The 17,902-nt window shown below is 41.9% G+C and overlaps 1 protein-coding gene and 1 long non-coding RNA gene across 2 annotated transcripts; both read left to right on the top strand.

Annotated features, from left to right (window-relative positions):
- Positions 1 to 1,968: 1,968 nt before the first annotated feature.
- On the top strand, positions 1,969 to 11,293 carry LOC139308536 (uncharacterized). The gene is made up of 3 exons (XR_011599725.1): positions 1,969 to 2,022; positions 5,217 to 5,524; positions 11,141 to 11,293. It is a non-coding gene; the product is annotated as an uncharacterized lncRNA (long non-coding RNA).
- A 430-nt stretch (positions 11,294 to 11,723) lies between these two features.
- Positions 11,724 to 15,325, top strand: CARD16 (caspase recruitment domain family member 16). Its single transcript, XM_070931971.1, has 3 exons — positions 11,724 to 11,730; positions 14,554 to 14,826; positions 15,152 to 15,325. The coding sequence occupies exons 1-3, from the start codon at positions 11,724 to 11,726 to the stop codon at positions 15,154 to 15,156; spliced, it is 285 nt and encodes a 94-aa protein (XP_070788072.1). The 3' UTR covers positions 15,157 to 15,325.
- Positions 15,326 to 17,902: the final 2,577 nt, after the last annotated feature.

Genomic DNA, 17,902 nt, shown 5'->3' with positions numbered 1-17,902 from the left:
TTTTAACCAATGTAAGGTTAAAAAATGTTTCCCTTCTCAGTCTTGGCAACCAGCAAGACTGTCTTTAAATGGTTTCATCCATTTTGCAGAATTATTACTAATGTTATTATCGCTAGATTTTTTTCCTGCCCTTTTTATATATAATTCAACATGGCAAATGTAGATAATACAAGTACTCCTCGATTTATGGCCTTAGATTAGTGACCATTCAAACTTACAAGAGACCCTAAAAATGGAAACTGGTTTTGAAATTCTGACATGCCCCCTGCAGTCACATGACCATATTTTGAGCACTTGGCAGCTGGCCTGCATTTACAACTATTGGCAGCGTTCCATGGTCGCATGACTACAATTTATGTTTTCCCCACAAGCCTGCATTACATCAAGTTTCCAACAAAAAACTATAATGAAGAATGGGTTTGCTTAATGACTCCCACATTCACTTAATGGCTGCCTCAAAAAAGATCATAAAATTGGGTGCAGCCATGACTTACAACTGAAGTTATGGGTTCAATTATGGTCATAAATCAAGGATTACCTATACAGTATACCTGCCACCTATTTTCCCCAAGAACCCTGTGAGGTGGCTTGGGCTGACGAGTGTGACCAGCCCAAAGTCACCCAGTTGCTTTCCATGCCTAAGGGAGGTTTAGGACCCACAATCTCCTGGTTTCTAGTCCAGCACCTTCAACACTACCTACAACAATCTGGCATGGTGCAAAATCTCTGCCCGGTGAAGTGAATCCCACAATTCTTTGCATCTCTTTAGACCTCAGCAAGAAGAAAGCAAAGTCCTATTCCATTTGAGGGAAGAGGGTGAACAAATAAACATCTTATTTAGGCAGTATCACTCTCTTTGAAGAAGTACTTGATGAGTTCAGTCCCACAGGACATATCAAAATACTAGAAATAGAATTTTTCCTGATTGCTACCCTGCTCTGAATTTAACTCAAATATTTTAAAAGTCATTGTATTTTTAAGTATTTTAAAAGGTCTAAAGAGTTTGGGATCAGAACTCTATGTTACCCAAGTGAAGAGAAGGAGGAGGAGGAAGGATCCAGGAAAAAATATTTTTCATTTTGATGTAGCAGTTGTGGAATAAAATGTTCCCAAAGGCCATCTGGCCCCACTGCAACGAACTTTTTATCATTGTGTAACAGAGTACAGATTTGTTGGGCAACCAATTAAATAAACAACTGTTAATATCCTGTTTTCTCTGCGATATGTAGTTTTATTCATTGTATATATTTTTTTTAAAAAAAAAGATTTGTTCACCAAATCTTTGAGAGAGTATTCTTTTGTTTGAACGTCTGTGGAGATTCTCAAAGGTGCTTTTTCAAAAGGCAATTGGACTTTCTTTGTTTTTCCTTGAAGACGTTTTGTCTCTCATCCAAGGAGCTTCTTCAGTTCTGTTCTTTTGTTTGGAGATTTTTAAATCTACCTGATTGGTTTGCAACCTAAAAAAAGAAGAGCATAAAAGGAGGGGGTGAAACAAGGGAAGGAGACCACAAACATCCAGTTCTGGCCGGGAGGAAGGGATTCTTCTGATGTCAGCTGACATAGAAATCGGAAAAGCGCTGGGAACCAAGCCAGATTTTTCAGCAGTGCCTGGGAATGCCTCAGCTTTCCTTTCCTGCAGCTTGGCAGAACAAAAGCTACCAAATAAGGAATCCACTTGAGATGAACATTTCAAACACAGAAAACAGGAGACTGGACCATTTTTAATAAATGTTCAGCTTGGAGAAAATCTTATCGATGTGTTCATTAAGAGTGGGAAAACGTTTTGATGGCACATAAACACTCAAAGCAATCCAGAATTGTGAAGGGCAAAAGATAGTTTGCCTGTCGAGGTGGCTGCATATATCTTGAAAGAGGGGATCGCGCCCTCTGCCTGTATTTGGCGGAAATACATTTTTGCAAAGTCCCTCCCCTCTTATTTGGTGAAGCTGGAACTGCTGCTGTTTCTTGAGCTTTTTCCTTCCCTGTCATCGCTGCCCAGTATCAGCTGAGGGATCATGGCAGGTAAGATCATAGATACTTCTCTACTCACCCCCCCCCCACACCTTTTTCTTTTTAAAACCTTAAATCCTGAAAGGGGGGGGTTGGTTGACTTTTTCCTTTTTGCTCTCTTACGCTGCATTTTTTATATGTACTATGCAAGGAGGGCTCTTCCTTTTTCCAGCCACTCTGTATCTTGCAACATGCAAATATGAACTTTATTCCTAAAGCGGGTTGCTTTGGCTGCCTTCCTATATACAAAGATCAGGATTTTAAATCAAGACTCTGGCAGGATCATATATAGATAGAAAGTACCGGAGGAGAGCAACTCGAGCTGGTTGCGAGGCATCACAAGTGGGTGATTAAGGAGCAGGAGTATTTTTTTTATTGTTTTGAGATTGTTTTATAGTTACTGGTTTTATTGCCATTGTAACGCTCTCAGAGTTGCTTAGGCTGACCAATCAACTTAATCAGTCAATATTGTGTGAGTAGGCAAACACAATTGCTTCCTCAGATATAGATTATACACCAGTAATTCTCTCCCTACATGGCATTAAGTTGGGTTCACTTGTACAATTCAAGTGGAGCACAAAGAAGGGTTCTCTCTGGACTAGTCACAAATTGAGATACATACACAAATTAACATAGTTTTTATACCCTTTCAGAAAACGGACACTGATCATTAGCAAGCAGTAGGCAACAAGCAACAAAGCACAGGTAGTCCTCGACTTATGATCACAATTGAGCCCAACATTTCGGTTGCTAAGCAAGATGGTTGTTAAGTGAGTTTTGTCCCATTTTACAACTTTTCTTGCCACGTTTGTTAAGCAAATCTCTGCGGTTGTTAAATTAGTAACATGGTTGTTAAGTGCATCTGACTTCCCCATTGACTTAGCTTGTCAGAAGATAGCAAAAGATGATCACATGACCCTGGGACCAGGGATGAAATCCAGCAGGTTCTGACAGGTTCTGGAGAACCGGTAGCAGAAATTTTGAGTAGTTTGGAGAACTGGCAAATACCACCTCTGGCTGGTCCCAGAGTGGGGAGGGAATGGGGATTTTGCAGTATCCTTTCCCTGCCACGCCACCAAGCCACACCTACCAAGTCACGCCTTTCCCTGCCACGCCACCAAGCCACACCTACCAAGCCACGCCTTTCCCTGCCATGCCACCAAGCCACACCTACCAAGCCAATTGGTAGTAAAACAATTTGGATTTCACCACCGCCTGGGACACTGCAACCATCATAGATATGAACCAGTTGTCAAGGATCTGAATGTAAATCATGTGATCATGGAGAAGCTGCAATGGTCATAAGTGTGAAAAGTGGTCATAAGTCACTTTTTTTGGTGATGTTTAACTTCAAACAGTCACTAAACCAACTGTTGTAAATCAAGGATTATCTTTATTCACATTCCTGGTAGAAGATGGCCCTCCCAGAAGTTGGGTTCATTACTAAAATATTACAGATGTCACCCTTCTGTGCCTAACTGATAACTAATCAGTCAAAACTTTGTAGCTAATTTTTCTGCAACAAAGGAAATCAATGCTGAATCAACTGCTGGCCTGGTATGAGTTCCTTGATATAGCTATTTATGTAGCTTTCCAAGAATTTTAGGACAAGGAAGTGAGAGCCAAGAATGAGAGACCCAAAAGGAAAACATCTAAGAGCAAAATTCAAACAGGATGCTATGTCCTGAATAACATCACAATGATTTGTGATGCAGTAGTTGGAAGTCAATTTTCGCCTAGAGAAAGTACAAACCTCCTTTAAGCCAACTCATCAAAAGAAAGAAAAGTTTATCCAGGAGAAAAAATTCTCAACTGTCATGCAATGCTCCTATAAATATTTACTCACGTTCACATTAAGGTTAATATTTTTATTCTTCTTAAGATTTTTTTTTTCAGCCAAGCATACCATCTGTCCCAGCTTCTATATAACCCCGATTCTTGTCTATCTCGCAAAAGTCCAGTAAGCTTGTCTGCTTCTGCACAGTCCATGATCTTTGCAATTAACGTAGCCTCTGATGGGATATTTTTGGATTTCCATTCTTGCGCAAACGAGATCCTGGCTGCAATGATGATGTGGAGAGCGAGATACCAATTAGATTTGTTTAAATTCTCTGGTTTCATGCCTAGTAAAAACGTTTCCGGGTTCAAATCTATTCTACATCCTATGATTTCTAAAATCCATTTTTGAATTCTAGTCCAATATTCTTTTGCTCGGGGACAGGTCCACCAACAATGAAAGTAAGTTCCCATAGCAGCGTTGCATTTCCAACAAACCGGAGAGGTTCCCAGGAACATCTTCGATAATCTAGCCGGGGGCAGGTGCCATCTATACAGCATTTTGTATATATTTTCCTTATAGGAAACCAACATTGTTAATTTTAAGGTTTTCCCCCAAATTTCTTCCCATTTTTCAAGTTCAATTGAGTATCCCAAATATTCTGCTTCTCTTGAATGAATGACTGGATGGGTGGGTAGATGGGTGGATGGATGGACACTAGGCTCTGGGCCCAGTACATGTTCTTAGAAAGTCAAAATGTGGAGGTGACTGCAACTCATTGTTTTCTCTGGAAGTAAGCCTGCATGTTAGGGACTCACCAGTATGCCTTTGAATAAATGGTGGTAGTGATTGCCCATTAGCACAAACTATTTGCAATTGGGCAAACCTTCCTCCATGATTTTGTTGGGGTCTACAGCAGTGTTTTCCTAGCTTGCTGACTGAGAGATTTTGGGAGTTGAAGCTGCCATATAACATGTTTACTGGGTTCCTGAATTAACCTGTTTTCTGTGTTTATATAAAATAAAGAATCATAAATTAACCAAAATGCACAGCGTTTAGATCCTAAGCTAAAAAAGCAAACTCAGATTAACATTAGACAAGTTTAGCATGTGGCACAAATCAGCTACTGGTGGTATTTAACTGTTGTAGGAACAATATCTGTGCATGTACATGTGTATGTATATAAGGGGTTGTGATTAGATAAAGAGTCCAGCATCACTTTTTTCTCTTTCTGCAGAATCCTAATGGGCATTTTTTTGCCAGAAGTTAGGGAGGGGGGGAAAGGTAACAAATTACTACCACTTGACTGCAGGATGCTACAACCAATTGTAAATACAAGCAGGTTGCCAATTGTCTGAACTGCAATCACATGAGTGCAGAAGTTGTTCAACAATCCTAAATGTGAAAAATGCATTTGTTTTCCTTACAGATCAGAGGTTGGGAGAAGTGCGCGTGTTTATAAAGCGTGTTAACAAACCTATCATCAGCCAACTCTTGGATGATCTGCACCGTGAGGAAATCATGGATGATGAAGAGGTGGAAAGAGTGAATGAGAGCAATAAGACGCAGGAACAAGCAAGAATTTTGATCGATAGTGTGAGAAAAAAGAGCCTTGGTAGTACAGTGGTCTAAGGCACCCTGTTATTAAGCTGGTTATTAAGACCAGCTACCTGCAATTACTGCAGGTTCGAATCTCGCCAATGCTCAAGGTTGACTCAGCCTTCCATCCTTTCTAAGGTAGGTAAATTGAGGACCCAGTTGTGGGGGCAATAAACTGACTTTGTATAAATATACAAAAGGATGAAGGCTATTGCTGAGCACATTGTAAGCTGCCCTGAGTCTCCGGAGAAGGGCGGCATATAAATCAAATTTTTAAAAAAAGGTGGGGGGCTGAAGCTAGCTGCCTCTTTATTGACTTCCTCCTGGCCCGAAATGCTTACTTAGCTGAACAACTGGATCTCCAAAACTTTCCTGCTGGTACCTCTGATCTTACAGTATATCATCTAGCTTTGGGCCAAAATTACTGGCCTCTCTCCCTAATTTAGTTATGTGGCCCAGAATCATGCAAAAGTTTTGTGTTGTGCTCCAAACTCTTTGGGCTTGTTAGATTTGGCCATATTGGTATAATAAGTCATTTTGAAAGGAAACTTTACCATAAGATGATATTCCCCTGTTTTTTAGGAGCACATTCTTAAGAATGTTTCTATATTGAGATATAGGTACATGGAATTTGGGTGTCTTCCATTTTTTAATTAGTGAAAGGGAAACAATAATAAGGATATAATAAATAATATTAGAATATGATATATTGGTATACTAGATTCTGTAACCATTAGGTTCCTGTAATACATATATGCCTTTGTATTTGTATCACACATATTATGTCTTTATATTTGTATCTCCTGTAACAAACATATTCTGTTATTAGGCCTCTGTAATGTATCTGGTATTTGTCAAACATATGTCCCTGCCATTTGACCTGAACCCATATCAATCTTCTCCCTGTTTTTCCTTGTGCTATCTAAGAGCATGGTACTTATCTCCAAGGGATAATTTCAGTGGTGGGATTCTGCCAGTTCTAGGGGGTTCGGCCGAACCGTTTGTTAAATTGCTGGCTCGCCCCGCCCCTTGCCCCGCCCCTCCGCACCACTATTTATTGCCAATAAATAGTGGTGGGTGAGGGGCGGGCGAGCCAGCAATTTAACAAACGGTTAAGTGTTTTTTTGTAATTTTATTGGCCCGCGGAGCTTCAGCATAGGCTAATTAGCCCTTGATTAGATCGGCTCCCGAGTCTCAGCTGATTTGCTCTCAGTTGTTTTGCTCAGGGCTCTGCTGCTTGCTGGAGCAGATTTTTTTTCCCCTAGCTATGCTGAAAAACGAAACTGAAAGTAAAGCAGGCTGTTGGCTTTGCTGTTGCTGCAATGTTGGAAAATTAGGCAGGCAGATTTCTTTTCTTTTTCCTCACCAAAAAAGGTAGGTGCAAACAATGGGAAATTTAGGGAAGAAGAGGAGTTCAAGATTTTAAAACACAAAAGAAAAAAAGCTCTATTTAACTAGGGAATTGTAATAATTGAGATACTATTAATTGTATATTGTGTTGAAAGCAGAAATGGTTAAGTTGTGGTTTGGAGGAATATATGGGGGAAATTATTTGGTTTATTATTGTAAATATAATTAATTGATTTGTAAGAAATTGGATTGCATGGAAATAATTTGAATATTCATGTTCATATTGATTAATATACAAAAAAGGTAGTTATATAACTAATTGATTTATATTAAAATGTTGAATTTATATTAAACAACTGTAATATTACATAATTAACCAATGTGAGGATGGATATAAAAATAGATGACAATGGGAAGGGGTATAATATAGAATAGAAGGGAAAAATTGAATTTGATTAAGATTAGAGATGAGGATGAAGGGTAATATTGGTTTTTTACAAAAATAGATGAAGAATAAATATGGCAAAACGGAAATATAGAAATTGTAAATTTAATTGAAATGACTAAACACTGTTTAAATTTGTGAACCGGCCAAATACTCTGTTCAAAGAAAATACATTGTATGTTTGTATGTGTGTTTTTAATTATTGTTATTTATTCATATTTGTTCTCTTTTATTCTTTAAAGTTTAACAATTCATTCTTTATCTTAATATCTTTATATTTGTTTCTTCCCTTTCATCTTTTTTATTGTACAGCAATCTTTCTTCTCAAACCTATCACCTCTCTCTTTTCTTTCCTTCTTACTTTCTCTTCCTCCCCCTCTTCTTCTCCTCCCTCTTCCTTTCTCCTTCTCCTCCTCTCTTCCTCCCTCTCTTCCTCTCACTCCTACTCTAATTTCCCTTCCCTTCCTTCATCCCTCTCTATTGCTGTATCCTTTTATGCATATGGACTACTCAGAGGGCTGAAAAAGTTATTTCTGACTGGTCCTCACACTTTTGACCAGTCCTCGAACTTACGACTGTCCTCACATTTTACGTTTTTGCCCTATCTTGTCACCATGATGAAGAGAAGCAGTTGTGAAATGAGTGACACGGTTGTTAAGAATGCTGCAACGGGCATAAATGTGAGGATGATTATAAGTGCGAGGACCGGTCAAAAGTGCGAGGAACAGTCAGAAATGACTTTTTTCAGCCCTCTGTAGTCCCTATGCAGATAGCCACGCCCACCCAGTCACATGACCAGCTAGCCACGCCCACCCAGTCACATGACCACCAAGCCACACCCCCAACTAAGCCACGCCCACAGAACCAGTTGTTAAAAAAATTGAATCCCACCACTGGATAATTTATGCCCTAATTTATGTTTGATCTGGATAAAGTCCTACTTTCTAGAGCCAGGGGGCCAAAGTGGCCAATTGAGTAAACAAAGAAATGCTTAAGGATGACTAATTGGGAAGTTTCTATTCCCCCTTGCAGGGCAACGGTCGGCGAGAGGTCCAAGGTGGCTCGGGAGTTCATGGCTTCCATGACGGCCATGGACTTGACCCAATTAATTTATGGCCCTACTCACATGGGGGGACACACACTGGACCTGGTTTTTGTCTCTGGACAGTGGTTGAGTGATCTTGAGATAGGGGATATACCGATTGAACCCTTGTCATGGTCAGATCACTCCCTCCTTCGCCTGGACCTTCGAACCGCCACACCCCGCCGCAGGGAGGCGGAACCGACCAGGTGGTTCCGCCCCAGGCGCCTGATGGATCCTGATAGGTTCCAGATGGAGCTTGGGCCATTTCCTGAGGTTCTGGCACACGACTCGGCTGAGGACTTAGTAGCTGCCTGGGATAGGGTGGCTGCTGGGGCTTTGGACCGAGTCGTGCCTTTGCGGCCTCTGACCCGGCGCCGGTCTCACCTGGCTCCTTGGTACACTGAGGAGCTGAGGGAGATGAAGCGCTGGAAAAGACGCCTAGAGAGCAGTTGGAGGGCTAGTTGTTCTGAATCCGACCAGACACTGGTAAGATCTCATATTAAGAATTACCTAGTGGCGATAAGAGTAGAGAAGAGTAACTACTTTTCTGCTCTTATTGCGTCATCAGATAATCGCCCAGCCGCCCTGTTTAGGGTGACCCGCTCCCTGCTCCACCAGGGGGCGCGGGAGGACCCCTTGGAGGGTAGAGCTGAGGATTTTGTACAATATCTGTATGACAAAATTGCTCAGATTCGGGAACAGCTGGACTCTGACTGGGTAGATCCAGGGGAGATGACAGGGGCTGGTCCTGAGAATATTATATGGGAAGAGTTTGATCCTGTGACTCCCGAAAGCGTGGACAGGATACTGAGCAGCCTGAGTGTGGCCACATGTTTATTGGACCCGTGTCCCTCCTGGCTGGTGCTGGCCTCCCGGGAGGTTACAAGAGGCTGACTCCAGGGGATTATAAATGCTTCTTTGAGTGAGGGTGTCTTTCCCGCCGCCCTGAAAGAAGCGGTGGTGAGGCCCCTCCTCAAGAAGCCCTCCCTGGACCCGGCTGTGTTAGCAAATTATCGTCCTGTCTCCAACCTTTGCTTTGTTGCGAAGGTTGTTGAGAGTGTGGTTGCACGACAGCTGCCTCAGTACCTGGATGAATCGAATTATCTAGATCCATTCCAGTCGGGCTTCAGGCCCGGGTACAGCATGGAGACGGCATTGGTCGCATTGGTTGATGATCTCTGGAGGGCTCAGGACAGGGGTTGCTCCTCTGTCCTGGTCCTATTAGACCTCTCAGCGGCTTTTGATACCATCGACCATGGTATCATGCTGCATCGGTTGGAAGGGTTGGGGGTGGGGGGCACTGTTTTACAGTGGTTCTCCTTTCTCTCCGACCGGTCGCAGTCCATGTTGACAGGGGGGCAGAGGTTGACCCCGAGGCCTCTTGTATGTGGGGTGCCGCAAGGATCGGTCCTCTCGCCCCTTCTGTTCAACATTTATGTGAAGCCGCTGGGTGAGATCATCCATGGATTTGGGGTGAAGTGCCATCAGTACGCTGATGACACCCAGCTGTACATCTCCACCCCAGACCACCCCAATGATGCCCTCGAGGTGATGTCCCGGTGCCTGGAGGCCGTATGGATCTGGATGGGGAGGAACAGACTCAGACTCAACCCATCCAAGACTGAGTGGCTGTGGTTTCCGACATCCCGATATAGTCAGTTGGCGCCATCACTGACTATTGGGGGCGAGTCGTTGGCCCGCACAGATGGGGTTCGCAACTTGGGCGTCCTCCTGGATTCACGGCTGTCTTTAGAAGAGCATATGGCGGCCATGGCCAGGAGGACTTTTTATCAGGTTCGCCTGATTCGCCAGTTGCGTCCCTTTCTGGATCGGGACTCGTTACGCACGGTCACTCACGCCCTTGTCACCTCACGCCTGGACTATTGCAATGCTCTCTACATGGGGCTCCCCTTGAGGAGCACCCGGAGGCTCCAACTGGTCCAGAATGCGGCCGCACGGATGGTGACGGGAGCGATGTGGCGCTCCCATGTGACCCCCCTCCTGTGCGAGCTGCACTGGCTCCCAGTGATCTTCCGGGTGCACTTCAAGGTTTTGGTTACCACCTTTAGAGCGCTCCATGGCTCAGGACCAGGGTACTTAAGAGACCGCCTTCTGTCAGCAGTAGCCTCTCACCGACCAGTTCGCTCCCATAGAGAGGGGCTCCTCAGGATGCCGTCGGCCAAACAATGTCGACTGGCGGCCCCCAGGAGGAGAGCCTTCTCTGTGGGGGCACCTGCCATCTGGAACGAGCTCCCCCCGGAGATAAGGAGGATCCAAGACCTACGCATCTTCTGCCGCGCCCTAAAAACGTTTCTATTCCAACAGGCTGGTCTGGCCTAACTCTCCCTTTTAAATTGGGTTTTAAATGTTTTTAGATAAATTGGATGTCTTAAATTGGTTTTTTGAGCCCAAATTATTTAATTTATTTTTAATAGTTTTTAACTTTTGTATGTTCTTGTATTTTTATCTTGGCTGTTCACCACCCTGAGTCCTCCAGGAGTAGGGCGGTATACAAATATAAATAAATAAATAAATAAATAAATAAATAAATAAATAAATAAATAAATAAATAAATAAATAAATAAATAAGGAATACACAAACCTAAATTAGGAGGCCAGAATTGGGTACAAAGCTGACGTTTCTGAGGGTATAAAAGGACGCCATACCTTTTCCAAGGTGTGGCTATCTCCTCACATGAATTGTATCTGTATGTTCTGTATATAGTTCCACCCAGTAAATAAATCTGCTTTTTTGCAAGCCTCGTCTTGAGTCTCTCTCTTTGGCATTCTGGTGACTCAAGTGTATTTTGGGACCTTACATTAGCTTCATCATATCTTATAAAAACTCTGCTTTATTTTAATTTTTTTGGACTAGGACAGTGATGGCGAACCTTTTGGGCTCGGTGTGTCAAAAGTTCAGAAAAAGTCTAACTTGACTCTGCTGGTGTGTCATGCCCTCCCCATCGGATAAAGGAGAAACAATTCTTAACAAAGCGTTGTTGGGATAGTGAGATGGGCAGCATATATATCTAATAAAATGAATAAAAACTCACATAATTCGATTTGTCTTTGTCTTTCTATCTGAAGTTGCATGAGGCCTGAAAACTTTAGAGAATGCTCTTGCGTGGCCTTCTCTGAAAAAAACAGGAAAGCATGTCCCATTCTTGCAGTCTTTTTTGAGGCACCAGAGGCTCTGTGAAAGCAGAGCCATTTTGCATGATTTCCAGAGGGTCCAGAGGCCATGTGAGAGCATACCACATTCTTTGTCTGGTGTCTGAAGCCCCTGGAAACCACATGAGAACTTCCTATACTTTTGGGGGGCTGCAGAGGCCACATGAGAGTGTGGTGTGCTCTTACTCAGCCACTTTCACAGTTGGCCAAAGCTGGAACTGCTGTTGGTCGTGAGCTTTTTTGTTCCCCATCATCGCTGCCAAGTATCGGCTGAATCTTGAGGTCTCATGGCAGGTAAGATCATAGGGTGCTTCTCCTCCTCCACTGCTCCCTCCCTTTTTTTCCCCCCTTAAAACCTGAAATCCTGAAAGAGCTGGAGTGGCAGCGTTACTGTTTTCTTTTCACTCTCTTGCACTGCATTTTTTTTCCTTTTTTCCTTTTTGCACCCAATCTGGCACCCAATGTTGGTTGCTTTGGCTGCCTTCTAGTTTATAGCAAAAAAGACCAGGATTTTATCAAAGCGCTGGCGACAGGATTGCATAGATAGAAAGTACAGAAGCTTGTTGCTAGGCATTGCAAGGAGATGATTAAGGAGCAGGGGGTTTGTTTTATTGTTTTGAGACTGTTTTATAGTTACTGGTTTTATTGCCATTGTAAATTGAGGGGCAAATGACATGGATTTTATAATTTGTTAGTTAATAAGTTATTCTATATTTTACTTTGTGTTTTAAACATAATTACTTTATATTTTGATTTGACTTACTTTTCTCTCTTTTAAAATGTTGATAAGCTTTTATAAAACTATTAGATTGCAATGTAGGAAAATTTTCTATCCTATGGCTATATTGAAGGTCAAATATGGCTTTTTCAGGCTCGTGCCTTGGAATGCATTGAATGCAGATTCTACCTTAAAAGGAGCTCCCAGTAATAAACCATACATATATTGCAACACTGCTATTCATTCCTGATAGGGGGGTCCATCTAAGTAAGTTAGACCCAAGAGCTTCCCCAAAAATAGTTGGACTATTTTTAAATCCTTGGAGTAACACAGTCCAATATATCTATATAGCTGCCTCATTCTTGTTCTTCCATCATAAGAAGATTTTGACTGGTAGATGCATGCTGGTTATCCCCAGATGGAACAAATTTATGTTTTGCATTTAATGGGCATGCAACCTGCCAATGTTCTATTTTCCTGCAAAGAGCGTATTCATTTTTCTTAAGAGGTGCTCTGTTTCCTTGTCCTGGAAATACATTATATCTTTGTCTTCCTAATCCTCTCTTCCTGTCCTTCCTTGGGCCCCTCTTCCAGGAGAATTACTATTCCTACCACTGCTTTGCAAAGCCTGTGCCAAGAATATACCATTCTTTCTTGCATGTACATTTTCCTACTTCTCTTTCTCTTTATCCCTATTCACAAACACTTTATAAGCACTTTCCACAAGCTGGCTGACTAGAAGAGCCACTGGTCCCTCTAACTTCTGTAACTTTCTTCTAATACCTTCCCATGAACAATATGTTTAACATCCTCTGATTCTCTGGGGCATCGGGATCCAAATCAGAATATTGCCTCATATTATCACATAAACGACTTAGAAATGAACTTGGGAGTCTCATTAGGAAGTTGTCTAGTTTCATAAATCTTCCCTAAATTTTTCTTCTTTGGAATAGCAATCAGTAAAGCTGCAACTACTCTGTTAGTTCTCAAATCTGCTGGGATGCTTGGATCCCACATAGGCTCTTGAAGGGAAACAAAGCATCTCTAACATTCTCTGGTATCTCTAATTTACCTTTCTCCACAGCCATCCATTTTTCCTCCTCAGTCAGAAAAACATTAAACATAGTTTGTAAGTCATTCCATGTAGGATTATGAGTAGGAACAATACTTCTAAACAATTCAGCCATTTTTGTAGGATTTTTCACTATATGCTGGAATATTATTTTTCCAATTATATAAAATACTGGTGGAAAAAGGCGTATATAGTAACATCCTTTGGGGGGCACCTGCAGGTGACACAACAATTTGCTCCCACAAAGGCAAAAGCCTTGAGTTCCCTCGCCTTCGAAACTGATAAGGCAGTTAAGGGGTGGCTTGATCCATTTCAAGGAAATGAGCAAGATTTGGGTATTCTTAAGAGCCACTGTTTGGTGGAGAATCTAAAACACTTGAGGCCACAACTGGGTGGTCCGGGGGTCCCTGCACCAATCTAGGGACCTCCTGTTGTGGGTCAATTTGAATTTGAATTGGGGCTGCCCCATTTGGAGGGCTATACAATGGTGGGAGAAATTCCAAGGGAGCATCTGGTAAAATACTCGAGTCGTTTAAATGTGGTGCAGATGTTCTCAAAGATGACTTCATTTGAAAATAATTTCCTTTGTTGGGGTCCACTTTACTGAACATGCTGGCATTAGCTCAATAACTCTGTATTACTACTGACATTTAAAAACAGCTGAGCATACTACTGTTCTTCAAATTTTCCAGACTCCCATAATTCAGTCATAAGAGCAAGTATAACTAACTGGTTTTTCAAAGGTGCATTTAGAAGGCCATAAGTAATTCTTTGGGAGTTTTAATTATGGCTAAATATACTTACAAAATTTTAACAAGACTTGTCTTTTTTCTCCGCTGGCTGTTAAAAAATTCTGGTATAGACATCCGAGAAGGGTAGAAGTATCTCCACCATCCATTCCTTGCAAGTCTGTCATTCCTGCATTCCCCATTTTAGGCAGTTTTAAAACTTTTGTCTGCTTAATCACTCCTGGGAGCTGAAACAATGAGCATTCAGCTTTTTTCCTTACTACTTATAGCTATGATCCTTCTAAAGGGCCTTTACACTTCCTTTTATGCTTTTTGCTAGCTTATCTCTAGCTCACAAAGGAAAGTAATTTCATATTTTTCAGACTATAAGACACACCACACTGGTGTATACGATTTCGAAGAGGTAAGCAAGAAAGAAAAAGGGTTTGCCCTCCCCAGCCCCCAGGAGCACTCTGCAGGCCTACCAAACCCTCTGCGCGCCCGTTTATGTGAAAAACGGGCCCATTTTTCTCAAAAAATGTTGTAATTCTTTAAGTCAGAGTGATAAATTTAGGAAAATGCACTTGTTTTTCTTACAGACAAGAAGTTGGAAGAAGTGCGTGCAGAGTTTATAAAGCGTGTTAACAAATCTATCATCAACCAACTCTTGGATGTTCTGCTCCATAAGAGAATCATAGATGATGAAGAGGTGGAAGAAGTGAATGCAAAAGATAAGACACAGGACCAAGCAAGAATTTTGATTGATAATGTGAGAAAAAAGGGGCCTGATGCTAGCCAGCATTTTATTTACATCCTTGTGGCCCGAAATACTTTCTTAGCTGAACAACTGGGTCTCCAAAACTTTCCTGCTGGTACTTCTGATCTTACATTCTATCTAGCTTTGGGCCAAAATTACTGGCCTTTCTCCTTAATTTAGTTACTGTGGCCCAGAATCATGCAAAAGCTTTGTGTTATGCCCCAAACTGTTTGGGCTGGTTAGATTTGGCCATATTGGTGTAATAAGTTATTTTGAAAGAAAACTTTACCATAAGATGATATTCCCCTGTTTTTTAGGAGCACATTCTTAAGAATGTTTCTATATCCTAAGATATACAGGTACATGAAATTTGGGTGCTTTCCAGTTTTTAATTAGCTTCATCGTATCTTATAAAAAATTCTCCTTTAATTTTTTTTCAGACTAAGACAGTGATGGCGAACCTTTTGGGCTCGGCGTGTCAAAAATTCAGAAAAACCCTAACTTGAATCTGCTGGTGTGTCACACCCTCCCCATCGGATAAAGGAGAAACAATTCTTAACAAAGTGTTGTGTGGGATAGTGAGATGGGCAGTGTATAAATGTAATAAAATAAATAAAAACTCACATAATTGCAAATATTTTTCCATTTGTCTTTGTCTCTCTATCTGAGGTTCCATGAAACTTTGGAGAATGCTCTTGCTTGGCCTTCTCTGTAAAGAACAGGAAAGCATGTCCCATTCTTGCAGCTTTTTTTGAGGCTCCAGAAGCTGGGTGAGAGCAAAGCTGCACGATTTCCAGAGGCCATGTGAGAACATACCACATTCTTGTGTGGTATCTGGAGCCTCTGGAAACCATATGAGAACTTCCCATGCTTTTTGGAGGCTGCAGAGTCCACCTGAAATTGTGGTGGGCTCTTACGTAGCTTCTGCACCCACTGGAAGTCAAGTGAGAGAGTCCTAATCTTACAGGGCCTCTGGAACCTCCAAAAATCATACTAGACATTCTCACATGATTTTCAGGGACTCCAGAGTTTGCACGAGAGCAGGGCCCTATCAAACAACTCCCACTAGATCCAGAGGTAGTGCGAAAGTACACAACATTCTCATGCAGCCCCTAAGCATGTCACAAAAAATGACAGGGTGTGTCACTTGTGACACTTGTCATAGGTTCGCTATCACCAGACTAGACAGTAGTATGGACAAGAAACAGGTCTGCTGCTTTTTTTTCTCAATTGCTCATTTCAACTGAGACTGGATTAGGCAGCCATATACATTTTCTTAAATGAAAAAATAATTTGAAGGGATAGGTCACAAGTTAGGCTACAAGAATCAGAAAGATTGGTAGGCTTCAGTCTGGATGTTAAGCTATCCGCTAGGTTTCTAGTTAGTATCTTGTAGGCTTTCTAGGAGACCAGCAATGTGGAGGAAAGGCCAAGGTCTTAACAGCTATCCTTTGCCAGGATGTTTTTTAGATCTCCGACAGCAGTGGAGTCAATAAACTGGAGGACATGTTTTTTCTCAGGGCCCAGAATTGCTAATTGTTAACTGATTTTTGTTCCTGTTGGAGCTGACAAGAAAACAAGTGAGATGTGTCCCTGTGATGTGCTACAATTCCCAATGCCCTTCTGACAGGCTGCTAGGAACTGTAATTTAGCAATTTAAAAGGTCCGGCTCTGATTCATGTGATATTTAATAATTCACTGTGGTAAAAAAGGTGTAATACCAGATTTTGGAATGTTTGGGGCAGTAGAGTGAGGGACAACAGAGTCAACTGATTTTTCATGGAGTTTTTGAGTAATCTGAAACCCTTTTCTGACAAATCAGGAAATCCCTTCTTCATATCTCAACATTATCATGAACTCACCATGAGGTCTTCAGCCTCTCCCTCTTTCCCTCTGTGTAACATGGAGAAAAATAATCCTTTTTTAAACCTCAGTAATAGGAAATCACAAGCCACATGCAGGCTCCCCTATTTCCCAAGTAATGTATTTGACAAATTTCTGAAAGTGAACAGAGCATTCTTTTGAAGAAAAGGAAATAAAGCATCTGTGTGAAATCTTTTCATAAGTTTTGCACAACTTAAGATAATCACTCCAAATACCTGCCCCCCCCCCGCCCCAAGGCAGTCCTATCTGCTTCTCTGATGACATTGATCATTGTACACTGCATTTCCCAGACACTGGCAACAACCAACCTACCCACCCACCCACAATGGAAAAAGATCGACCAGTTCAGAACATGCTGGTAGTTCTCTACTTACAACCATTTAGGAACTGTTCAGTTATTTATTTATTTATTATTTATTTATTAATTCAATTTATATGCCGCCTTTCTCCGGAGACTCAGGGCGGCTTACAATGCATTTTTTAAAAAACCATTATAAAAACATTTAAAAATGAAAACATTAAAACCCATTCACACCATTCATGGCCGGATCTCACAAGATCGCAACAGTGAGATCAACGGCCCCAGGCCTGCCGGAAAAGCCAGGTCTTCACCCCTTTTCGGAAGGCCAATAGGGTGGGGGTGGTCCAGACGTCAGGAGGTAACTGATTCCAGAGAGCTGGGGCAGCCACAGAGAAGGCCCTCCCCCATGGGCCCGCCAGCTGGCATTGTTTAGCTGACAGGACCCAGAGGAGACCAACTCTGTGGGATCTTACCGATCCCTGGGAGCTATGTGGTAGAAGGCGGTCTCGAAGATAACCTGGCCCTGAGCCATGTAGTTACAATATCACTGAAAAAAATGACTTATATAACTGTTTTTCACACTTACAACCGTTGCAGCATTCCCATGGTCACACAATCAAAATTCAGACGCTTGGCAACTGATTCATATTTACGTCAATTGCAGTGTCTTGGGGTCATGTGATTACCTTTTACGACCTTCTGACAAGTAAAGCCAATGGGGAAGTCAGATTTACTTTACAGGCGTGTTACTAACTTAACAACTGCAGTGGTTCATTTAACAACTGTGGCCAGAAAGGTCGCAAAATGGGGCAAAGCTCAACTATCTCGCTTAGCAACATAAATTTTGGGCTCAATTGTGGACGTACATCGAGGACTACCTGTAATGTGTCATAAAACATTTCCTGTGCTGATGTTTGACCATAGTATAGAGTTCAATGTGGACTATTCGCAAGGCAGATACATCTCTGAAAGTATCCCAACCTTTCCAGGGAAGACAGAATATTAG

The sequence above is a fragment of the Pituophis catenifer genome, unplaced genomic scaffold (genome assembly GCF_029215685.1).
Source record: "Pituophis catenifer annectens isolate HBS135680 unplaced genomic scaffold, rPitCat1.0.hap2 SCAF_1, whole genome shotgun sequence".
NCBI lineage: Eukaryota > Metazoa > Chordata > Lepidosauria > Squamata > Colubridae > Pituophis > Pituophis catenifer.
The sequence above is the reverse complement of the archived record's forward strand: the minus strand, read 5'-3'. Positions and strand labels throughout refer to the sequence as shown.